The following is a 26,414-nucleotide window of genomic DNA, read 5'->3' on the forward strand; positions in this document are numbered from 1 at the left end:
CTCTACTGCAAAATGTGAATGAAAACACCAAGACAAATAATGCAAACAATTCATCCAAATCCAGTCTAAACCACAGGGCATTTATTGGGCTCATTGTACCAAATAGGTGAAGATCATTTTTTAAAAGATAAAGCTCTAAAGGAACTTGTGTGCTACTGGAAAGTGTTAACATGTAAACAGATAAGAATATACATGATAACCCCACAATGCAACACGTCAATAGATGAGTAAGTACAATTTCCCCTCAGTTATCTGGATAATTCAAAGAGAAGCCATCTTAATTATCCGGTACAATGTCTATTTGGATACCTCTACTAAGAGAGATAGGACTTCTTTCCCAGGTTTTAGAGTTAATCATAAATACTTGCATGGATACAAAATGATCAATGTGTCACTTAGCTCCTAATCAAATATAGTCCATTCTCTTGATATTTAGAGAATGAACTGTTTTGCAGATAGCCTTCTATGGCTCCAGTGCATATTTTATATTTAGCTCAGGGAAACTAGGTAGTACAGTGGATAGAATGTTGGGCCTGAAATCAGGAAGATTCATCTTTGTGAGTTCAAATCTGGTCTCAGACACTTACTAGCTATGTGACACTGAGGAAGCCACTTCACGCTCTTTGCCTCAGTTTCCTCATTTGTAAAAAGAGCCGGAAATGGAAACATCAAATAACTCCAGTATCTTTGCCAAGAAAACCCCAAATTGGGTCACAAAGAGTTGGGATAGGACTAAAACAAAACAACCACAAATATTCAGCTCAAGTTTAGAAAACTTTGTATTTTCATGTGTTTGTTACAAAATCAATTTAAAACAAAGATAAAGCATTCTCTCACAAGGGAATCATATTGTCTAGTCACTTTAGAAGTTCACTTTCTATCCTTTTTTTTTTCATAAACATCAAAACCCTGAAACTCATACTGAATAAATATCAGCATGCTCCTGGCAGAAAGGTGGTAGGTGATGATTGTGGGAGGCATACATTTCTTTTTCTTTTTGCTTAACTATACAGCTTTGCTACAAGAAATGGATTGACTGGGTCTGGAAGTCATTAAAGTTTTTTAAAAAGAGATAGAAAATCCATCAAGCATCAAAACAAAGAAATAAATGCCAACATGTGCTCTGCCCCCAAACACCTCTCTAGAAAAAGGAATTACAAATATTTTCTCAATAGTAATTTAGTATTCAGAATATTTCTAGGTTTCCAAGATAAGAAAAGAGCCTCTTTTACTATCTCAGCAAGCAGGAGCTATTTAAGTAGTTAGATAATGGAACTCTTATTGATTCGATCATTTCTATTCTCCCTGATTCTGCAGCCCTGCCTTCCTAAAGTGTCTGGGTTGAGGCAAGAGAAGCTGACTCCTCATTACATTCTTACTGTCGTCACTGTGCCAGATGGGAGCCCAGATTTTTCTCTGTTGCCCTTTACTCTGGAACTAGGGTCACAGAAGGCAAACTACCAAGAAACTGCCACTAGGAAAAATAATCAGGATTTCTCTGTGCTGAACCACTTGTGCCTGGAAATCAAACATTGGCCACCTCCCGAACTCCCCATTTATTCTGTTGTTGTTAACTAGTTTAGCGTTCTCTTATCACATGCTCATGTGGGCAGAATTAAGTGGAATTAGCTGAAAATTATAGAAAATTCACTTACCTTTAAAGGAAGCTGTTTGGTCATGGTTGCTGCAGAGTGAGTGCTGCATTAGGACCCAAGTGAATGGCACTGCCTGGAGATGAATCAATTTGCCCTGGTTTTATTGCCCATCGTTATTTGCCCGGTTTCCCTTTATGTGTTAGCTACTGTGGTTGTAAATGGCCTGATCAGCTTTACATAGTCCAAATTGGAGACAGATTACATCCCAGGAAAAATCACATTGTTTCAAAAGAAAGTAATCATAAGTACAATAATAAAATAATCTTCTGTTGACCTTTACTAAGTTCTTATTTGCTTAAAGAAAGGATATGTAAGAGAAAAGAAGTAACCTGCAAGGAATACTTTCGAGGTGTATTAAAGTGGCATGGGCATGTAGTTGGATTTTAGGGAGCACAGTAGATAGAATGCTAGGACTGAATGCTCAGCTTGGAATCAGGAAGACCTAGGTTTAAATGTTGCCTCTGGGTTCAAATCCAGACTCAGAGACTTCTTAGCTGTGTGACCTTGGGCAAGTCACTTAACCCTAATTGCCTAGTCCTTGTCACTCTTCTATGTTAGAAATGACACCAAGACAGAAGGTAAGGGTTTTTTTTTTCTTATGTTGCCTCTGACGAGTACTACCTATGAGATCCTGGGCAAGTAATTTCACCTCTCTAAGCCTCAGTTTCTTGATCTGTAAAATAGCACCTCCCTCATATGACTGTGTAAGAATCAAGTTAGATAATACATGTGTTTTGCCAACATAAAAAGTACTATATGAATATCAGATGTTATTATTGCTGTGGTTGTGGTGATTGTTAATTTTTTACTATATTTTACCAGTGTGTATTTGAGAAGCATTCTGGGGCACTGGATTAAGAATCAGAAGATGCCGGTTCCTGTTCCAGCACAACTAAGGAAGGCTCTGAGGTCTTAGATAGGTCACTTTGATTTGGTAAACCTCAGTTTCCTCATTTGTAAAATGCACATAATAATTAACAGTACTATATCTTTTCTATCAAATAGGTCATAATGAGGATCAAATGAATACACTGTATTAAAAGCATTTTATAAAATGATATAAAATTCAAAAGTGCTCTGCAAACTTTATAAACATATAAATATATAAATGCTCACTATTGTTATCTGTAAGTCATAAAAGACCATATAAATGCAAAGTAATATTACTATATTTCAAGAAAGCATATATATTATGTATCTGTTCTATGAGCATCTTTGTGTTTGTTTCACCTGCACGTTTATATTTATGTAAAAGCCAACATTTTTGTATGATCTATACATGTAGTTGAGAATGTATGGATATAAATACAAATATCTGAAAATGAACTGAAAGTAAGAAATGCACATCTTAGATTGATTCTCTATATTCCCAACAATACTCTTAAGATATTAAATCTGTCTCAAGAAAAATTGCATCACCAGAAAATGAATCATTCTGATACCACTTCTCCCTCCCATCCCAAGTATATAAAAATATAAGGGATCCCTTCCATGCCCCTCAGAAATCCTGCCTTCTCCTTGCCTTCAGGGGATTAGTCTAGAAATGAATTCAGTTATCCCACAGCCATTGCCCTATGCATACAGTAGTACCATCCAATATATCCTTAGGGTTATCATCTGTATCATCATCATCATCACCATCATCTTGTTCTCATCTTTATGTTCAATGATACTCAGACAAAATAGTAGTACGGCAAGTCACTACCTTTTCATTATATTTTTGTTTATTTTTTGGTAAATTATTATACAGTTGGATAACATGATTGATCTATGTAATTGAATGAAAGGACTGGGATTCAGGGCTAATGTTCTAAAGGTTCACTCAAAGCATCTTTGGGACAACAAGAAGAAGGGCAGGAACTTAATATGGATTTCCTTTGGTTCCTCACAGTTTTCAATTCTTCCACCAGGTCTCAATATTCTGCTTTCTTTTTTTTTTTTGAAATTTTTATTTAATTAACTGGTTTGGAATATTTTTCCATGGTTACAAGATTCATGTTCTTTCCCCCTTTCCCTCCATCCCCCTCCCATGTCATTGACCAAGACCTATTTTCATATTCTTGCTATTTGCATAGTGATCATTTAGAGTCTATATCCCCAATCATATCTCCATCAATCCATGTGATCAAGCAAATGTTTTTCTTCTATGTTTCTGCTCCCACAGTTCTTCCTCTGAATGTGGATAGCATTTTCTCAGAAGTCCCTCAGAATTGTCCTGGATCATTGCATTGCTGCTAGTAGAGAAGTCCATTACATCTGATTGTGCCAGAGTGTATCAGTGTTTAAGTTTCTCCTGGTTCTGCTCCTTTCATTCTGCATCAATTCCTGGAGGTCATTCCAATTTGCAAGGTCTCAATATTCCGAAAACCGTGTACGTTCCACATTCCTGGGAGATTATGAATGCTTGGTTATGGCAACATTTATTTTAAAAGAATCTTTCTTCAATTTTTGTGGATCTGTTAGTTTTAAATGATTATGGATGATAATTTAATTATGATAATATTCAAGTTGCAATAGAATTTATTACATATTCATTCTTTATTATTGTTGTTATTATCATCATCATTTATCTCATTCTTTGCATCTTTTTTAATGGAATCCAGATTAAAATTATTCTGGGAAAAGTTACTAGGGGCAGCTACATAGCACAGTGGACAGAGTGCTAGACCTTGTTTCTGAAGGACCTGTGTTCAAATCTGGTTTTAGATACTTCTTAGCTGTATGTCTCTGGGCAAGTCACCTAACTCTGATTACCCAGCCCTTAACTGTTCTTTTGTTTTAGAATTGATAAGTCAGAAAATAAGGGTCTAAAAAAAAGGAAAGTTACTATCTTGCTATATTTGAAGAAATGCAAACGCTCAAACCACAATCACACTTTCATTCTTTAGCCTGGCTCTGCTCCTCATTCTGTAGTCTTCTCCATCCCTTTTATATGTTGCCTTCTCTCATCATAATATAAACTCCTGAAGGATAGGAACTAACTAACTTTCCTTTTGTTTGTTTTTCTACTGAAAATACCTTCTAATAACCCAGATTCTCCAACTAGAGTTCATCCTCAATACTTCCCTCTCCTTGACTTCATATTTAATCAACTAATCAATTAATTAAATGACTTTTAGGCACTGAGGATACAAAGACAAAAATGAACAGTCCTTGTCCTCAATGAGCTTGCACTCTATCGAGAGAGACAACATCTCTGTATGTATATACATGGTCTGACAATTAACATGAAGAAAACAGAGGTTTTCCACTAGCCAGCACCACACCATCCATATGTGAAACCATCTGTTACAAATTTTGAATGCTATGGATAAGTTCATTAACCCTGGCAGTGTATGCTCCAGGAATGTCTACATTCATGATGAGGTTGACGGATGCATTACCAGAGCTCACTCAGTGTCTGAGAGGCTCTGAAGGAAAGTGTGGGAGAGAAGAGGTGTTCGACTGCCAACCAAATTAAAGGTAGCCATTGCTTGGACCTCATTGTTGTATGGCTGTGAAACCTGGACAGTCTACCAGAGCCAAGCCAGGAAACTGAATTGCTTCCATTTGAATTATCTTAGGAAGACTCTGAAAATCACCTGGGAAGATTAGGTCCTGGACACTGAGGTCCTTCCTCTGCCAAGCATTCAGACTCAACTGCAGAGAGCTCAAATAATTTGAGTGCCAAATGTCCTTTACCTAAAAGAACTCACACGAGGCAAATGCTCAAATGAAGCTTAGAAGAAATGATACAAGGACACTTTCAAGGTCTTTCCGAAGAGCTTTAGTATCTTTTGTGAGACATGGGAGACACTAGCACAGGTATCATACTGCATGGTGTGCCTACATCAAAGAAGGCGCTGTGCTTTGTAGGCAAGGCAGAACTGTAGTAACTCAAAAGAAACATGAGATGTGCAAATTTAGGGACATCTTCATCCCAAATGTTCATACAGGCTATTGGTGCCGAACCTGTGGTAGAGCTTTCTGAGCTTGTATTCATCTGATTATCCACAGGACATGCTGTACATTGACCCAGATACAGAGATGTCATCTTGGTCCTCTTCAAATGTTAAGGCAAACAACAACCAACATGTGTGTGTTCAAATATACAAAATGAATACAAAGGTAATTGAAAGGAGGATGAACTAGTGACTGGAAGAAATCAGAAAAAGGTTGATATTGAGTGGAACTCTGGAAGAAACTAGAGGTCCTCAGAGGCAGAGGCATGGGGAAGAGCTGGTGCAAAGGCTCCAAGATGGAAAACAGAGTATCATCTGTGAGAAAGAGCAAGAAGAACAGTTTCGATGGACTGGGGAGTCTTGGGTAAGATGAAAAAAAGACTGAAAAGGTAGATCAAAGCCAGACCATAAATGTCTTTGTGTCAGACAGACCAGTTATCTATTTGATCCTGGAGGTAGCATAAAATTAATGCAATTTGTTGAACAGGGAAATGACATGGTCAGACCCCACAATTAGGAATATCATTTAGACATCTGTACAGAAGATGGATTTGAAGAGAAGGGAGGAAAGGGAGTAGAGACTTGACTTAGGGAAATCAATGAGAAGGGTATTGCAATAATTCAAGCAAGACAGAAATAAGTTCCTAGACCTTGTCAAGTCTACATTTACAACACCCCTTCCGTCCAACCCTGTCTCTTCATTCATATGAAGTCTCCTCTAGGTCACACTTCATCATATCTTGAACAGACTATGGCTATAACCTCATTCTTAATCTCCCTGCTTCCAGTCTCCATCCCATTCAATCATTCTCCACTACACAGCCAAATTGACATTTCTAAAACATGGATCTAACCAGATCACTCCTCTGTTCAGAAATCTTCAGTGGCTCCAAGTTGCTCAAGGATAAAATAAGAGAGTTAAATACTCGGGAATATGAGATCACATTCTTTTTCTGTCTTCTTCACTTTCTTGCGAGTGAGCACGCACACACACACACTTCATTCGTAGAAGACTGACTTTCCCCATATGTGGCATTTCTTCTCATTCTTATGTAAAAGTAAATCATTACTAGTGTCTAGAACCAAAACCTTGAGACACAGACACAGTAGAATCATTAAATTGGGGAGACCTCTCTCCAAATCTTATACTTTACAAAGTACAAAGTACAAAATATCTAGAGAGTATTCCCTTTTCTCCTCTGCCTTCTAGAATTCTGAGTTTCCTTCAAAGAAGCAATACACAATATATATTCCTTGAAGTCAGAAGCATTTAGGAGGTGGGGGTACATTGCCAGCAGCTAGCCCAGTGTCTAGCATATAGTAGACACTTCAAAAGTGTTTGGGAATATAATCAAATTCAAAATGATTTACAAACATATGCCTGCTATCTTATGATAATTATGGTCAGTTATTCCTGTCCTATAGGTTGGGAAAATAAATCATTACTAGTGTCTAGAACCGAAACCTTGAGACACAGACACAGTAGAATCATTAAATTGGGGAGACCTCTCTCCAAATCTGTGGGTTGCTTACAATTATCCACACATTTTCCTTCAAACCAATCATCCTCTTGAATGATAGATAATGCTCCTGTAATAGGTGGGTTTAGGAGAATTCTACACTCCCCCTGCCCAATCTCCCAGGAAGGAGTATATGCTCTTGACATTTGCTGAAAGACATATACTTTATTGAAGTGATGCAACAACTTATGATAAGCTTAGAGGTACCATTGCTGATCTGAGGGCAGGGAGAGAAATTTCCCCTGCCTTTGTCTGAAAATTCGTGTGTGTGTGTGTGTGTGTGTGTGTGTGTGTGTGTGTGTGTGTGTGTGTGTGTGTGTTTTAACTCTTACCTTCCATCTTAGAATCAATATTGTGTATTGGTTCCAAAGCAGAAAAGAGGTAAGGGATAGGCAACGGGGGTTAAATGACTTGCCCAGGGTCATATGCCTAGAAAATGCCAAGGCCATATTTTAACACAGGACCTCCTCTCTCTAGGCCTGGCTCCCAAACCACTGAGCCACTTAGCTGCCCCAGTTGAACTTATTTAATTTTATTTTTTAAATTTATGTAATTAATTAATTCAGAAGATTTTTCTATGGTTACAAGATTCATTTCTTTCCCTCTCCTTCCCCCACCCCCTCCCATTGCCAACACACAATTCCACTGGGTTCTACATGTGTCATTGATCAAGACATAGTCTCATATTATTGATATTTCCACTAGGGTGATTGTTTAGGGTCTACATCCCCAATCATATCCCCATTGACCCATGTGATCAAACAGTTGTTTTTCTTCTGTGTTTCTATTCCCACAGAGTTGAACTTATTAAAAAAAATATGATAGCATAATATATGATAGTAATCTGAATTATTTAGATAATTAAATCAAACTTACATTTCACTTTGATAATTCCTAAGTGATCCTGTGATTATCTATATAAATATAATGGAATGAGATTCTAAAATGGCAAAATAAGGGGATGAAAGCATGAAGTTGAGGGTTTGGGAGAAGATGAAAGAGCCCATTCAAATTCAAATTCCTGTTCATCCATGGAAAATCTCAGTTCCTGCCACAGTTAGAGACTTAAGACTTATTCTCTGGAATAAAAGTCTCTGGGAAATAGCCCATCTTCCTTTTTAATCTTCCAGTGGATCCGATAATGCATAAAAATGATTATTTACTATTAAGGGAAAGGAGTAAGAGTGAAGGAAAGCAAAAAAATTCAAGTGCCAACTTTTTCTTAATATCCTTTTCTTATTTAAACTATGTTGTTGACCTGTCTAATCTCTCAATGTATCCCTCTATAGCAAGCTCTTTCTCAAGGGTTTCCAAGTAGTAGTGCAAGGCTCCTGGCACAGAATGTGCCATTTCCCTTTTGACCTTAGGTCAAGCTAATTTGCTTTTTTCCCCATTCAAATTCATCACTTTCCCTCCTCCCCTCTTCCCCAGCTGATATGTACAATCTCCTTTGTTCTCCTGGGACCATCTTGACTTTTGATCTGGGCTGGAGGCACTCTCTTTTTCCTTCCAATCCAAGAAGGAAAGCTCTGTCTTATGCATCTCCGGTCTAGAGACCCAGACTTTTCTTTTTCTTGAGAATGGTACCTTGAATTTATCATCACCTACTACTCAGCACACTGCTAGATAGTCAAATCGGCTATCCAATTCTTGGAGGCTTTTGTACATTCTGATAATGTTGCATGAACCCAAATAGAACTTCCACTGCCTCATTGTCCCATAGAGGTTCCCAAAGCTATGTCTGTCCAAGGCAACCTTCTTAACAAAACAAAAAGGTCTACTGTAGGGGCATAGAGAATATCTGTTGCTAGAGAAGAAGCCGTGCTACATGCAATGAGACCAAAAACCAAAAGAGTGGTCACCAGCTAATTATATAGATAGATATGTATGTTTGTGTGTGTGTGTGTGTGTGTGTGTGTGTATCCACAGTAACTCGTGAAATCATTTACTATGCTAAAGGGACTGTGGTCTATATTGTTAGAAGTAATATCCATAATGACACCACCTATCCTTGAAATAATAAAGCCAATATTAATTCAGTCATATAAGTGTTGTACAATAGGGGTGATCAGAGAACCCACAGTTCTGTGGTGCTGAGGTACTTCTCCTAGAACTGGGTATTCATTGTAATCCATCCCTCTTTGTGGGACATGTATTTTTCCAATGCTTGCTGGAGCATATGTATGTATCTTGTTAAGATGACATAGAGAAGTCTGCTTCTCCTTTGCTGCAACTCTCAACTGGTCATCAGTAAGGGTGGGAGATGTTGCTTTGAGAATGATTGGCCAGAATTAGGATGCATTATGCACTAGTCTGCTTTCAGAAGAATAAAAGAAAAATAGCCCCACCTTCCTGTCTTTTAAAACTCTTTCAGGGACAGGTAGGTGGCTCAGGGGATTGAGAGCCAAGCTGAGACAGGAGGTTGTGGCTTCAAATCTGACTCCAGGCACTTCCTAGTTGCATGACCCCAGACACTTTGTCCCCATTGCCTAGCCCTTACAGATCTCCCCTTTTTGGAACCAATATACGGTATTGATTCTAACACGAGTTTTTTTAAAAAGTTCAGCTAAATTATCCAGAGAACCAAGGCAAATATGTGCATGGTTGTGGCAGAAGTACTGATTTGGGGATCAAAAATGTGCATGGGATTACTGTTTTCTATTTACCATCTTTGTGATTTCTCTGAGCCTGAGTTTCCTTTTCTGTAAAATCAGAGAAGTGTGCTTGATCTTGAATGTTCCTTCCAACTTTAAATTTTACAAAGCACCTAGAAATTAGTTGTTTCAACTATCTGAAAAACTGAATCCATTTTTCATTTCATTTTTCTAGTATTGTCCAGCTCTGTGAGCCAGTGGAAAATGTGAGATTAGAATTCCAAGGTCCTCCCTCCTGCCTGAGAGCTATGTCCCTCTCAAAGCTGAGTCTCAGACTCTGCACTTCCATATACAAAGTAGGAAGAAGGAAGCATGTTGGAAAACAAAATCAATTTGTGTTTTTCTCTCCTTAAAGAAATTATGTTACAAGAACCTAAACTCAAATCCTGAATATGTTAGAAAAGAATCTCTCTCATTACAAAAAGGATCCCAATTTACAAAATAGCTGGCTCACAATTGCCTTTAAAATGAACTCTTCTTTAAAACTTAATTATAAATTTCATTAAAATATTCACACATGAGCACCTGCACTAAGTTTCTACTCTGATCATGATGATCAGAAGTGACCTTCTGGCTATGCCAACCACCTGCCAAGCCTGGCAGAGCCTGTCAAATTGGCAAGAATTTGGTTACTGTCCAACAATTGTCCATGTGTGTCTGTCATTCAGAAAGTAGCATACCTAAGACTGGAAGTCATCACTAGAGGGTTAGTCAAAAGGTGATTTTTTTTTAACCACCAGGTAGGAAAACCTTAAAGGAGGTTTTGTTAAGGAAAACAAACTTCGTATCTATTATTTGGAACTAGAAATGTGAGTCAAAATAATATAGTGGACAGAAAACTGGTCTTTGAACTAGGAAGATATGTGTTCATGATCCAACTCCTATTTCCTCTGAAATATGGAAGGAATAGATCCACTTTTTTGAAATGGTATAGTGTTAGCAACCTAACTAGGAATGGAAAATCTTAGATAGCACATTATTCAGTGCTTACTTCTGCAACCTTAGGAAAATTGCTCCTTGAGCTCCTTATCCTCAGTTTACAAATCTGTAAAGTAAGGGGATTGAAGTAAATTTGTGTTTGAGTTCTACTTCTCTGTCAAGCACCATTATAGAATGGAAATTCTTCCAGGCTAGCAACTACTTTTGATTTTTGTCTTTGATGCCCCAGTTCCTGACTATTGAGTACCCCACACATAGAAAGGGCTTAATATGTGTTCATGGACCTAAATTGAACCTTTAAGGCTCCTTCTACCTCCAAATCTTTTAAGAACTATGAATCCTTAAAGGACATGAACACATTTATGAAGTAAAATCAGTACAACTCTTCTACTTCTGAAACAAGTTTAATTATTCAAATTTTTTTAATGAACCATGTCAAATCCCATTTCGAATTCCCGTTACACTAAGCAATATTAATGACTTGGCCTTGGGCTTCTCCCCTTGGAATCCCCCAGTAGCACCCAAATTTCCCTCTTCTAAAATCTCATCTCTTGGCAAAGGAAGAAAAGGAGAGAAAACAGGTGAGGAGTTGAAAATCAGTGAAGTCGATCGGTAATTCCTGCTAATAAAATACTTTTTCACTATCCACACTGTAATTGGTTTACAGCCCCTTTTGTTTATTTATCCATAAGAGCTGCTGTTAAATGGCTTGGGAAGAGAATTGCCTAATGGCTCCATATTGAGTCAAATGTTCAGCGTCCTTCCTCGGAAAGGAGGGAGGCCAGTGGAGGGGGCGGGAGCCCGTTCCCCATCTCCTAGCGGAAACCCATTTTAACTATAATGGACCGGCAGATTTTATGATATCATGAAACCATTCATTTAAGAAACGTAAAAATACTCCGCTCAGCTGCTTTACTGGATTTCTGGGTGTCTGGCACGTAGGAAAACTCGACTAGCAGTGGCTGAATATCTTCCCGACATTAGAACGTCTTCTTGGGGATTCCGTTCCCCCACCCTTCACACACCTTGCCTAATTCTCGTCTCTTGCAGGTATTATGATATCTAACAGTGGGAAAGTAAGAACATGCCCTTAATCGAAATGCCTTCAGCTTTTTAACCCCTGATGTTTGCACAACCTCCGTGTGTCATGTTCCTGACTGGGAGAGAGCAGCATTGGAGCTGGTTTTTGCTGAGTTCCTCCTTTATGCGGAGGGCCAAGCAAGAAATATTAAATGGAAGTAAATGAAGCATTTAAATGGAAGCCAATTTACAGAAATGTGTAATTAGTGGAGAAGTGCAAAGTAAATATGAAGTGTGTGTGAGAGGAAAAGAGAGGGAGAAGGAGACAGACTGAGGGAGGGGGTGGTGGGAGACAGGCAGGCAGGAAGGGAGGAAAGGAGGGAGGAAGGGAGGGAGGGAGGGAGAGAGGGAGGGAGAGCCTGTAATCGGGAGGCTGAGTGAGTGAGCGAGCGAGTGAGTGAGTGAGCACAGGTAGGAAAACGATCTTTGTCCTTTTCAGTAGCTCTCCGCCTCCCCATAGCCTCGTCACCAAGTCAACCAGCACCAACTTGGAGCAGATTATCTCCGAGGGTCAACACATTTCAGCCAAGCTGCTGAGAAGTCTCCCAAACTACCCCTTCAATAATCAATGTGGTCACTCCCGGTCACTCTATTGATAGCATTGTGGTCTTCCACAGCCAATACCAAACAATGGCCTTATTGACTCCCTGGGAAAGAGAGATTAAAAGTGTGGGAGGGGGCAAATCTTTACCTCCTTTCACTATCTCTGCCAGGAGATTGCCACAGATGGCCTTTTTCCCTGAGGAATACATCGAAAGTTACACACGTACACACTTAAAGTCGGCCTGATTTATATGCCTTTGCAAGTTATGGCCAGGTGGCAAGCACTTCAGAACAGTGACTGTCAGCCCCTGACTACTTGGGTGACTGGAAAAGAACTTCTTAGCTCTGGGCCTCAATATTTTCACTACAGATATTATCACTGGACAAGAGGGTGGGATGGATTAGAGCAGTTATTCTTAGCCTTTGTGTGCATGTACCTTAGATCTCTGGTAGTCTGTGGAAGCTTATGACTCCATTTAGAATATTTTTAAACGCATAAAATACATCAGATTATAAAAGGAACCAATTATACTAAAATAAAGATGTTATTCCCCTCTCATTCAAGTTCATGGATTCCCTGAAATTTATCTACATATCCCAAATGTAGAACCCTCTGATTAGATGGTCCCTTGGGTCCATTTCAGCACTAGTATTGTATGATTCTACTTTACATGGAAACCACAATTTTCAAATGCACCTTAAGGCCTTTTCTTATTCCCTTACCTCACCTGAAATGAAATCCTGTATTTTTTTAAAGATGAGAAAATTGAAGAATAAGTTTTCTGAAGGACTCTAAAAGCACAAAACAAAACTTGGCAGCCACAGAATACAGCATGACAGCTTAACATCTAACCCATTCAAGACAAATATTTCTGAGATGGTTTATAAAGAATAAACATATCCCATGCCAGACCACCAAACTAAATTTGCTTCCCTCTCTTTTGCTTCACAGTTACAAAGTTGTTGGTTTGTTGGGTTTTTTTTAATGCTTTGTCAATAAACAATGAGGCGCTGAGCTAAGCCCTAGAGATATAAAGGAATATTAGAAATTCCAAAAACTTTCCTTTGAGCACTCAATACACAAGCATCCAGCAAGGGCGTTTGGGTAATCAGAGGAGCCCAACCACCTACAGTCTACTTTGTCTTCGCTCTTGATGGATACAGCCATCCTGGATAGAATCATTCCTTAGGGATGACTCCATGGATTCCTCCTTCATGACTAGGTAATTGTACATTTCAAGATTTGTTCCACAAAACTGGTCTACAGGATTCTCACTTCGAAAAGGTTTCCATGCCCTAGCTTTGTACCTTTTTTTTTTTTTTGGTACCTTCTTCTAGACTGGGAGAATAATTTTTTTTTTAAAACAGACATTTCAGACTTTATGGTCAGTTGTCAGATTTGGGGCATTTTCATGAGTTTAGATGGAAATTTGTCCCCAAAATGCTAACCGAATTGGTAGTCTGTTGCTGAATCAACCCTTAGAAGTTTATCCATTGCCTGCTCACCACTTGGGTCGGAGGAAGTTGAGTTTTAACCGGTGTTTTGTGTTGTTTTGTTTTCCAATAATTGACCTTTCATAGAAACCTCAATGTGAGCTGACCAAATGACAGCTCAATTCTCAAAGGTAAAATGGCTTGTTTTCCACAAACCCAACACGTCTGAAACTGACATTTTGCTAGTTGGCGAGATTCAAGCATCGGATTCAAAAGGGGGCTCTCATTCACTAAGGCTATTTGGAATAATTGCCTATTTAAGAATAAGGACTTTTGCTGAAAGATATTCATAGTATTTACATTGAGTTTAATAAAAGTTCAAGTCATTGCAGAATTTTAAGGACTGCAAAGCAGTTTCTTCATCTTATGATAAGTAGTATGAATATTGTTATCCCATTTTACAGCTGAGGAAACAGATTTAGAGAGGGGAGGGGAGATGTCTCGTTAGTTTAGAAGCTGGTTCTGAATCCAACTCGCCTGACTCACAGGCTGGTGTTCTTTCTGTCACGCCACAGCATTCCACGCCAAGCTACTTCTAAGGCTACGTGTATGCGCGCATACAAGCTGTGCGGTTTTTTGTTTGGTCTGTGCTTTGCAAAGATAAGAGAGCCCCGAGGGAAAAAAAAGAGGTAGCCTGAGGGCATACCGGTAGGGCACCTGTGCTGCCGTGGTTTGGGCTACTGGCTGACTCAGTGGGAGAAAGGTGGAAAACGAAACAAACTAGAAGAAATCAGAGCTTTCAGGTACCGGGAGTATGCTCTTTAAGGTAGTTGGCTGGCCCAATAGGGACCTTGGGTGGGGCCACGTGAGTTACAGCAGAGCCTATGGAGCTGAAGCACTGAGCCATTCAGTCCCCACCACCCCCCAGCTTCAGGTGAGAACAGCACGAAGCTGTCAAAGTGAGCTGGGCAAGTGTTAGGTGAGGGACTGCTTGTGGGCCGGGGGCAGCTGAGGGGAAGTAGGAGGGCTGCGAGACGGACACGCGACGCAGAACTCTCTCACAACTCACAACTTCTTGGTCCCTTGCTAACCATGAACGCCGAGGAGCAGTACTACGCTGCCACACAACTCTACAAGGAGTCGTGCGTATTTCAGAGGTGCCAGGTGCAAGATTACAGTCCCAGTCCCCCGGCGTGTTTGTACATGGGACGCCAGCCTCCGCAGCCGACGCAACCCCCTTATCCAGGAACCCTAAGCGCCCTGGAACAGGGCAGTCCTCCGGACATTTCCCCTTATGAGGTGCCCCCGATTACAGAGGACCCAGGGATCTCCCACCTCCATCTCCACCATCCCTCTCAACTCCCTCACCCGCACCAGCAAACTGTTCCCTTCGCAGATGGGACTGAGTCCGGGACGCTGGAGGAACCCAGCAGAATTCAGCTGCCTTTCCCGTGGATGAAATCGACCAAGTCTCACGCCTGGAAAGGGCAATGGACGGGTAAGCTTGGTTACTTTTTTCCCGTGCTCCTCTTCTTGTCCACCATACTTGCCTCATTTCCACCAGTTTCTAGTTCAACAATCTCACAACCCTATCAGTTTTTCCTTACTTTACACCTCCTTCGCCTCCTTCCAGCACAACATCCCCTCTGGGTCTTGGGAAAACCTGCATGACAAAACTCCGTCCTTTTCAACCAGACGCCTCTCTTCCAAGAAAATCTCTTCGTATTTCCTGTTTAAGTAAATATATATACACACATATATATGTATGTATGTATATATAATTTCCTCAGTAAGCCCTAAACAAAAACACCAGCCTGACCCAACTACACTCTTTATCTGATCTTCCCATCTGCTGCCAGATTTTTTTTCTCCAGATGTCGGCCTTTAAAAGCCAAAGCCAGAAATGGGCTTAGGGGCCAGGGTGATTCCCTGACCCTCCTGCCCACATCTGGAGAAGAGATCCAAAGCCACAGACTGACTGCTCTCCAAGAATTCAGAGCACTGCATAATGGTAGCCCACATAGCCCTAATCAAACAGAAGTAGCAGACAATAATAACATGAATGTATGATAATTAGGATTACAATGAGAAGCACAATGATAATTAGTAACACACTTTAACTATTGGTTGTAGGTGGCACCTCAGGCCTTACACCAGGCTGATTGCTTTAAAGTCTTCTGACTTCACCAAGGAAGGGAGAATTTTGGACAGGACTTAAGGTTATTGCAGAGTTGAGAAAGAAAAACCAGCATTCAAGAATACAGAAAGAAGCTGGAAATGTGGGACAAGAGTCAGGGAAAAGAAGCAAGAGCTGGGAACAGCATTCTTCTCCCTGAATTTGGGTTACTCCTTATGCTTGGAGATCCAGAAAAGTGAGAGGATGGTGCTGGAAATACCTTGGAAGATCATTTAGGTCTGGGAGATTTTTTTCGTGAATAAAGCCTTCCCATGAATTCCACTTCAGTGGAAAGTTTAAGAGGCTCATTGAGATAGAATAGTGAGGTTCAACCAATAGGATTTAAGAAACCCATGCTCTCTCACTCCTTTGCAATGCTCCAGGGCCCAAAGACATTGGTGCCAGGGTCAGATCTCCCTCACTGCAAATGAGGAAAGAAGTGGGGGGAGGGGGCAGGCCAACTGTCCCCCAGTAGCTTCAGGCCCCTTGGCAGGGCTGTCTGAGTCCCAGGTCATTCCTCCCCTGGTTCTTGCCCACCCTACTCCTCCCCCACCCCCTGCAGAGCTCAGGTTGAGAGTTCAGCTGCCGAATACCCAGTCTCTGTCTCAGTAGCTGCACAATGTTATCACGTCTTGACTGGTGCACTTCTGGTCACACCTGCACTGCAAATATTTCATTAATCCTTTCTTTCAAATAGACAGTTGGGACAAGGGGGTGGGGGGGGACAGTCTCTCTATGGAGCTCATTGCTCTTTTCACCTGGGATTGGCCTGCCTTAACCTGTCCTAAGACAGGGAAGGCTGAGTGTGGAAAGTAGGATTTCAGTGGAAGCGGGATATGAGCCTTCAGGATGCCAAATATTGTGGATTTTCTCCTTTTATTTTTCCTGTAGGGGCCTGGATAAAGAGTCAAATAAATGAAGCTAGTGCTAGCCTAAGACAAAAGGATGTTCAGGATTTAATTAAAATTTTCTCCTAGTGGGAACCCTCTAAGAAAACATGTCCCAGATGTTTGGGGGTAAGATAGGAAAGGCTCCTACTTCCCAGAAGGATTCCAGGTTTACAAATTCAGTGGGTTTGAAAATGGTAAGTTTTTCTTTGGAATGGAAAGATGCTGTGAGTCCCAAGTCCTTTCCATCAAATGGACATTTAAATTCTCAAGGGGGTGCTTCCCACTCTGCATCCCCACCCTCTGCTTCTTCCTAATATTGAGGGGATGAAGACTTCCACAAATTTGGGACCATGGCACCCTGCTTTGTTATTGTCTTGGACTAAGCATCCCTCCTGTTAAGGGAAACATGGGGGTGGAAGTAATTGGGAAGCCAAGTTCTGAGTTGGGGGCAAGGACAAGATCAAAAACACAGCCCCTCAGGGGAAGAAGCGTGAGCTTGGACTAGCCACATAACTGGTACCTTGTGCAAAACTCAGAGAATTTCTCTTGGGTATTGGGGGCACTAAGAAGGAATAGTAAACAGGAGAAAATCATTGGGGTGGACAGGACAATTGTCTGTTTTTCCCTTCAGAGGTGGGGCTGGTCCTTTTGTCAGAGCTCCCTTTCTGACCTTTATTTGCTGCCACTGATCTGGCACCTTCCACATAAAATCTGGATCAAGATAATCAGTGCAGATGCACTGGGAGGGATGTTTCTGAATCACAGAAAGAAAAGAACCCCCCCACCCCAAAGTAGAACCTCCCTCTCAACAACACTTCTCTCTCATATTATTTTTAAGAACTTACCCTAAGCCTTGTCCTCTTGAATTTCTGAGAATAAGAAATCCATGAGATCAGGAAATTGCTGGATTGTGATGGAAGGAGAGGAGGGGACAAAGGAAGTAGAGGGCATGAGGGGATAGTGATAAACTATTGTCTTCTGGCTTCTGGCAGCAATGGACTCCCACCTACTCCTACGGTTCCTTAGTATTAGAATGTCATAGTCAAAGCTGCTGGGAAACTAAGAGATCAGCTGTGATGAGGAGAAATTATCGACAATTAGGAGATTTTTTAAGTGATACATAATCATTATGCAAAAAAAAAAATATGTTGCTCAATAAAATCTCCTAGGATCCTTTTCTCTGGCATCTCCTCAGCTCTGTATACCCTGCAGCAAAGCAAGAGAACAGAAATCTTGCTGCCTCTGAGTCTTTGTAGATTGGAAGTATTAATAATCTAGCAAAACTGGGAGCTGAAGGATAGGGGTCATTTGCATGGAGCTTCTAAAACAAAAGTAATTATAAAGCACTTCTGTTTGCTTTTTTCCCCCATCTGTGAAGCTCAGAGCCCTGCTAGAGGCACCAAGTTAAGAGAGTAGGGTGATGTAGTTAGATGCCATTGTTAAAATGTGGTTGGAATGATAGGAGATAGGACCACCAATAAGGATATGGAAATACTGCAACTCATAAGAGCAAACTAAGTATTTCTGTGTTGGGTATCTAGGGGTTGGGGGGAGGATGGGGAAGTTGCTCACCCATAAATTAACAGATCTCTAGAATATATAATCTTGGTAATTATCATGGCTTCTCCAGACTCTAATGACAATGAGAATGTGTATTTGACTTGAATTATTCCTTTTACTTAGGAGCCTTTTTTTTCTTTTTTCTTTGGTAGAAGGGAGGGATAATAGCTCTGCTTCTCCTCTGGGCCTGAGCCTGCTTCCAGGCTCTCAGGCCCTTGGAGATAGGCACCCCACTAAAAGCAAGTGCCCTTCCCCAAGTATTTATCATTTTTTACTTCCTCCTTTCTGAATGTAGGAGGAGCAAAATTATTAGCCAGTTTTTGTCTAGTTTTTTTTTTTTACATTCTCTACTCCCTTTTACATATGAGAGTTTAACTGATGTTGGTTGATTCCTAAAGCTGAAATGACCCTGTCTCTTTCATATTAACACTTGAACATTTTCCAGAGTTTCCTACTTCATCCAAAGGAAAGAAACATAGTGTAAGCCAACAGAAGGCTCCTTTCACCTCTTGAACACTTTAATGGAGCGTTTCTCACTCATGCTAAAATAATTGTTTGTTATTTAATTCGATTGAATAAGAAAAATCACACCTGAGCCACTCAGAGACACCATTCCCCTAAACTACAAGACTAATGTAGCTTTCAGCAGCACAGATCTGCTTCTGGCGCCCTGATAGGATCCAAAGCAAGCAGTAGCCCTTTCACTTTACCTTCAGTCCTTTCCACCAGGCCTCCGAGGAACCCGGAAAGAGATGAGCCCTGGCTCTCTGCCTCTAGTCTTTCTCTGCTCCGCTCCTCAATCCAGATTCAAGAGAGTTGAATTTGGTTCGAAGTGGAAGCTGTTGTTATGTAGGACGCCTTCCATTGCCGCACAATTTGACATCTGGTTCACTGCTCGACCCTAGAACTACCCGAATAGTCGTTTAGTTGGACTGTTGTTTAAAACTGAATGGGTGGATGAATTAGCAATCCTAAAATGTTAATGGATAGGTTATGTTCAAGTATGGCCTCCACATTCACTGGCTGCCGTGTAACTCTGGAGAAATAAATCACTTAAGCTCTCCGTGCCTCCAGGCAACCCACTTTTCGAGTCTATAAACTGAAAGACAGTCGTAGGTCATTGGTAAGCAGGAGTTTCTTCCCCAGGAATTCTTAAGCCAATGAAATCCCATTGTCGAAAAAGAATAAAAGATAGCATAATGTTAGGAATAGCCTCCGTTTCTTCATATATAAAGTGGGCCTATTCATGCCTCTAGTGTCCGGGGAGTCGGTGAAGTTCGAATGTAATAATGTAGTATGGAAAGTGGTTGATGTAATAACTTTAATTCGGAGCAGTTGTGGTGATAAGGACACCCATGAATACCACCGGGAATCGAATGGTTGCTGTTTAGACTGCATTGATGGTGTGGGTCAGAGATAAAGAATAAATGAGCAATGTCACTAATCCATGCGTCCGTCCGGTCCCTGACAGGCGGCTCCTACGTGGTGGAGCCGGAGGAGAACAAGCGCACGCGGACCGCCTATACGAGAGCGCAGCTGCTGGAGCTGGAGAAGGAATTCCTCTTTAACAAGTACATCTCTCGGCCTCGCCGGGTGGAACTGGCCGTCATGCTGAACCTGACCGAACGGCACATTAAGATCTGGTTCCAGAACCGCCGGATGAAGTGGAAGAAAGAAGAGGACAAGAAACGAGGTGGAGTGACAGGGGCTGGAGCTGGGGCTGGCGGTAAGGAGCCAGAGCAGGACTGTGTGGTGTCATCTGGGGAGGGGGCCAAAGAAGAGCTACCACCGCAACCTCCGGGGATATCCATCCCGGCCTCGGCCCCTGCTGCCGCCTCTGCGCGGGAAGGGAGACTGCCTCCCAGCCTAAGCATCTCTCTCCAGCCCCAGTCTCAGTGCTCCAGCGCCCAGGCCGCGCGGCCTCAGGAATCTCGGTGAGAGCTTGGGCTCCTCTCGTAGCCCTTTGGGAAAGAAGAGATCAGGACTAGGGAGCCCCGAGTGTCTGCCTGCTGGGGGGCAAGAGTCAGGAAGCATTCCCTCCCCCACTCTCCACTTCTGGGCACAGCTACTGTCTGAGTAGAGAGGAGAGAGACTTCGCAGCCTCGTGCGCGCAAACTTGTGCGCAAACACCCGGAGAGAGAAAGAAACTGAAGTTTATGTGTTTTTGTTTTTAAGATTTAAGATTCTTTTTCTGTTGTGTTTGGGGGCGACGGGAGCAATGTGGTTATGCTTTGAGTCACGGGCCTCCCAGGCGCCCCTGAAACTCCTAAATAGGCTTCCCCGAGCAAGCTCCAGAGAGTCTCTGCTAGGAGCTTACCCTAGGAGCAACCTCTTCGAAATAAAAGTAAATTAAATTAAACTGGGCTCTGCCACCTTTATAGGCCGATGTTTGCTGCTGCCCATGTAGAAGGACGCAGGAAGGGGAGGTGAGGGAACTAAGGAATCTACATCCCTCCCAAATAACTATTCATCTCAAAATCTTTGCAGTCTTAAGTATGACAGATATAGAAGGAAATATTCCATAGCCGTCTATTTCTGGTTTTGCATCAATGTAAAGCTGAGGCCATCATTGTCTTTAACGCCATTGGTGTATCCGGTTACAGAGAAAGTGATACATTTGAAGTTTAAAACAAACTTATTCGAACAGTCTCAAAAGTTGTCACCCAATGGTCGTCTTTTTTCCTGAAGATATTAAGACAACAGTGGGGGGAGAAACTGCTGTAAAAGGAGGGGAGGAGAATGGGACGTTCTACATATCTGTTTTCCATCCTCTCCTGCTTGAGAGCTCCCAGGTAGAGGAAAAGATAGGAGGGGGCATTTAGGAGAAAAGTCTGGTAGCAAAGGGCCCCTAAGCAAGGACTCTCTGAACAAGATTAAGATTATTTTTTTCTTTTTATGATCCATATTTATTCCCCAAAACAAAGCATCACAGGAACTCCCGGGAAAGAGAAACTTGAATTTTCTGGAGTTTATGAGGAATTTGAATTGTATCACTAAGGAAGGCTGTGAATTCCTGCTGAAGGTGGAAACCTAATATTTGCACTAAAATATATGTATATGTGTAAATATACATATGTGCATATATGTGTGTGTAGGTGCCAATAAAAGGTTTCAGTGTTTTTTAAGAATGAGAGAAATGAGTAATGAATCTCAGTCTTGAGTAAAATGATTTCTCACTGTGGATTAGGGAAAGGAGAAGATCAGATCTGTTTTATTATCCTGTTATGAAACTCCCTCAAAGTTGGCTCAATCCCTTGAAATCTTAGCAGTAAGGAAAATTAAATATTAAAGGTCACCCAGGCAGTAGATGTCAAAAGCTAGAAATGAATTTGGTTCTTCCTGCCTCCCACACCACGAGTCTATCAGCTATGTTATTCTGCCTCTTAATAATTTAAGAAATAACTCAATGGTATTTTATAAAAGGCTTTTTTTATGCTTTGAGAAGAATTCTCTGGTTTCAGACACACCAGACATTGTTTTGACATCAGGTGATGTTTCTGGAAAATATTTAATAAATCAAACCAACAAAACCCCACCAAATAAATGTAGAGGTGCACTCAGCTGCCTTCTTATCCTTGTAGAGACTCAGCTTATCAAAGCAATCCTAACCAGCAGTTTGATTTTATTAGGAAGAAATATAAATATCCATACTAATCATAGGAAAACTAGCAGATATTTTAAGAATACTTATGTGATGAAATACATCTGGAAGGTGATTTTTTGGTTTGGTTTGGTTTGGTGAGGATTAGTTGCAGTTTACTTACGATAAAAGAGTCCTCTACATCCCTTCAACACCAAATAGTAAGGGCAGAGAAAAAGAGGGTAACCTGAAAGCCTTTGAGCTGGAGGGTATGAGAGGGGAAAGGAGAGGATAATTAGCATTAGCATGGAATTTAATATTGACTATTGGCTAATCAACAAAATAGGTAACTCGTGGATGAATAATGAAGAGGTAAGTACAGTATATAAAGACATTATGAAGCCTAATTGGGAAGCCATCTCTGATGAGAATTGGGCCACTAGGCTGCAAAGATGAACCAATCTAATAAAACCATTCTTAAACATTTATTTTATTCCCCTAATCTCTTTAAGGGTTCCTCCCCCCCAAAAAAAAAACATTCGAATGAATATTCTGAGTCTCCAGATTCAAATTAGCGATCTATTTGTCAGGACTAGTAATTGATTTCGATACCAGTAGACTTGGAATAGGATGCATTTGGAGACTTCTAGGAGCCGCTATCTTTATCCTCTCTCCTCATCTATTGAGGACTAAACGCAGGAATCATAGAGCTAGAGCTTGAGCTAGAATAGATCTCAGAGGTCATTTGGATCATTTCCTCATTTTACGTAAGAGGAAACTGAGACCCAGTGAAGTGACATAAATAATCCGAGGATACACTGAAAGACCGCAGACCCGGGGCTAATAGGCTGAGTGAGCCGATTCTGTCCTGGGAGCGAACAGAACCCCTCCGGGCCCTGGTTCTCTGTCTATGGTGTTGAGGGGGAATAGCAACCAAGGAGAGAGCGAGTCCAGCGCAGATGAGCTCCGAGCAAGGTAGCTGCTGCCGGGGCTGCGAGTCTCTCTGGCGTTCTCCCGAGCTTTCTTTTGGACAGCGAAGAACCCGCGACTCTGGAGTGCTAGAACACAGCCCTTCAGTCTTAAGTAAATCCTAAAACCAAAATTCATTTTTTAATCCCCCTCCAAAGTTCTAAATTATCAATGTTTTCGCCCTACAGTATTGGTCCCCTCAAGTGGTACTCTCAAGCCCCTCCCTTTCTCTCCCTTGGAGAATCCTGAACTCTCGGTCGCAGAGTACTGTTGTCGCCGCATGGCTTTCGTGGCTCTGGGCTAAATTGCCGTTGGACTGGGTCAGCATCTGAGCGTGTGAATGAGGGATGCCAGCGTCTACAAAGAAATTAGCTGGCCGAAGAGGAGGCGTGGGCGCTCTGGTTAAATCTCCCTGCCCTTTCCTCTCCAGCTTCCCATGGTTAATCCTGCTAACCTGAGGCCAACCCTTCCCGTTACATCGTTGCGTAGGCTTTTTTTTTCCACCGAGGAAATTTTCCCCAGCTCTCACCCTATTGCCAGATGTGGTTTAGAGACCTCCAGCTGCCAGGCATCTGAGAAAGGAAAAGTTCTTTTGAGTCACAAGGCAACTGCCCCGTCTAGGTCCAGAGCGATCCCATGGGGCTCTGATTCCTTCTCTCCCCCCTTCCTAGAAGAACTCCCCACAGAAGAGGAACCCAAGCACCTTAACAAATGGCCCAAAGCAGGAATGATGAAGTCAGTGGGAAGGCACTGGTCGAGAGGTCCATGCTGGCAACATCAGCACCACCTCACTCTAGAGCGTCTGAAAGGAATCTTGAATCTTCTCACCCCGGTAAAGTCCCCAAGTCCTCCCAGAGGGGGATAAAAGGAACTTTTGATCTTCCCGGTGAAACTCCGAGGCCAGACTTCCCTAATGGCTTCAAGTCGGGTGGGAAAGGGTGAAGGGGAAAAGGGATGAGGCAGAGGCCAAGGAGCAAGGAAGGCACCTAGATCAAAGAAAACATAAAGGAATAGAAGTGAGGTGGGAAACGATGTCTCCAGCTGCGGGGAGACTCTGTCCTAAACCCATCCAATACTCTCACCAGAAATTGGAGAAAGCCATTCTGATAACCCTAGTCAATATGTCAAAGTGATTTCGCTTTCGAGATAGATCCTTTTCGGGAAACTGGCTCTTAATATTTTATTACCAGAGTCTAAGTGACTAGCCTACTTAAAATCAGGAATTATTTTCATTTCAGCTGCCTCTCCTGTCAATCTGAATCAACCTGAATCATTCCTGTAGTGCCTTAGGACCACAGGAAGGAGGCTAGTGACTAGAGAGCCCAAGTTCCTGGACTGGGGATTGGCACCCAGCTCTGGAGAAACAAGAGGGGGTGCTGAATGACCCAGAATCTCTGGGTTTGCGTTCGAAATCCAAGGCTATTAGCTCCAGGCCAGAAAAACCGGTTGGAGGGAGCAATTTCTCCTTTGTCTGAGAACTGAGGATCTCCGACTTCAGAACTTGATCTCAGGCTTTGAAAAATAACCAAAACCAGAAGGAAAAGGAATCAAGGAAAGCTCTGTCACTTCTGCCATTCGACCTTCCCTGGCAAAGGTCTACAGAGGCTTTCTTCCGGCAGAATGGAAATACTTCTGAATTGGGATTCAAAGGTACGAGTTCTGCATCCTTGACTAGTCAACTCCTGAGTTTTCTCATCTGCAAAATAGGGCTAATAATAACTTCCACTACCTACCTCACAGGGTTGTTGTGAGGCACAAATATGATAATATATTTTAAACCCCTAATAAATTAGGTGGAGTAGATGACCCTGCTGGCTTCCATTTAAATTTTAAGAATTATTCCATTTCTTTGTAAATCTAAACAAGGAAGTCTAATATTTTGGCCCATTATACAACGCTGCTTTTGAGTATTAACAGCTAATCTACTTACTCAAACATGAAATGGAGGTCAATTCATTTATTACTATTGCCAAATTGCATATATTCTTTACTTTCCCCCATTATTATCCTGGTACCTCTAGTTAGAGTCTTGGTAATTAACGACAAAAATTAATAACCTGACCGTTTAATCTATATAAATATTATAATTATATTTCTTCTCAGACCCAGAACAATCCACACGCTACTTTCCGCCCAGAATCATAGCTGAGTAAGGAACAGCGACCGTGGCTTTCTCCTGAAGCTGACTATGCGGCCACGGGAGAAAGTCAAACAAGAACCTGACTCAGAGGGTGCTGTTTTGGTAAACTTGGGATCCCTTCTTTGAGTTCTTGAGTTTCCTATCCAGGAAAGGGGGAAATTGGAGTTGCTTGATCCCACAATCTCTTCTAACTCTCCCGCTAAGTAGGGTCCTACAATCTATCCTATTACACCCCTGGGGGTATCTATTTTGGATCCTTTTTTGATCTATATAGCCCCTGGAAAGACGTTTCCCCCGACCTCCATTGCCTTCTATTTGTTCTTGCAAATAAAGGAAAAAAATCTAGACGCACACAAAAATGAAATTGCCCCCTGCTAGAATCAGAGCTTCATGAAGATTCGAGATAGAGGGAAATCTAACGGTTGTTCTCTGATTTCCAACTTTCTTAGCTGAGAATGTGCGCCTGATCAAGAACAGGCAACTGATCCTTGCGTACAATGTAAGGTTTCCCTGCTCTTTAGACAACACTTAAACCCTAATTTGTACTCAATGAATAGGACCGTAAGCCAGTTCCTATCCTCATCCGGAAGCCCATGAGAGAAATCTCGAACCGTGCTCCTACCCCACTTTTCGTGCTGTTCTTGATTCCGGAGTAAAAAACAACAAGCATTGTGGGTCTCTCCCCCGAGGGCATTGGTTACTGGTCTAAGACCTTACTGGGTAAGACAGTAAAGAGCCGGTATCCCGGTGTCCCTTAATTGTCAATGCAATGCAGACTAGGAGTGCTGAAATGCATTCAGGTTCTAAGCTTTACGTGTTTTTCTTGCTGCGCTTCTTAAAATCACCGTGATAGAGATGGGATGGAGGCCACTGTAGAGTGGAAAATGTGGCTGCAGCTACGGACTCCGATGTTTGGGGATTGTCCTTTCTTATCACTCTCTGCTCCCACTTGCAGGGACCTCGTCCATCTCAAAAGTTTAGTAGAGTCAAGACAGATGAAACAGGTCAGTAACTTATAGAGAGGGTTGTCTATCTCCAAGAACGACATAAATTAATGTTTCTAAAAGTATGGTATTAAGCGCTTACTTGCCCTTGGAAGGCACAGTAAAGCGGAACTTAAGAGAGACAGATTTTATACTTGAATGTCAGAATATGAGGTTTGGAGTTAGTATTTTACTTTTGTTCGACGGTCTGATTTCAGTATAAGTAGTGCCAGGTGTGGTGTCCAGAATTCGCTTTCCGAGATTTTTTAAAAAGATGAATTGCTGTCTTTTCTCTTTTACACCTGTCATTTCCCGATCTTCCTCTCCCAACTCTACCTTGTAGGGTACAA

The 26,414-nt window shown here is 41.6% G+C and overlaps 1 protein-coding gene across 1 annotated transcript; it reads left to right on the forward strand.

Moving 5' to 3' along the window:
- The first annotated feature begins 14,641 nt into the window (after window positions 1–14,641).
- PDX1 (pancreatic and duodenal homeobox 1) lies at window positions 14,642–20,731 on the forward strand. The gene is made up of 2 exons (XM_001376134.4): window positions 14,642–15,264; window positions 19,864–20,731. Exons 1-2 carry the CDS (start codon window positions 14,859–14,861, stop codon window positions 20,328–20,330), a joined length of 873 nt encoding a protein of 290 aa, XP_001376171.1. The 5' UTR covers window positions 14,642–14,858; the 3' UTR covers window positions 20,331–20,731.
- The last annotated feature ends 5,683 nt before the right edge of the window (window positions 20,732–26,414 follow it).

This window comes from Monodelphis domestica, chromosome 4, assembly GCF_027887165.1.
Source record: "Monodelphis domestica isolate mMonDom1 chromosome 4, mMonDom1.pri, whole genome shotgun sequence".
NCBI lineage: Eukaryota > Metazoa > Chordata > Mammalia > Didelphimorphia > Didelphidae > Monodelphis > Monodelphis domestica.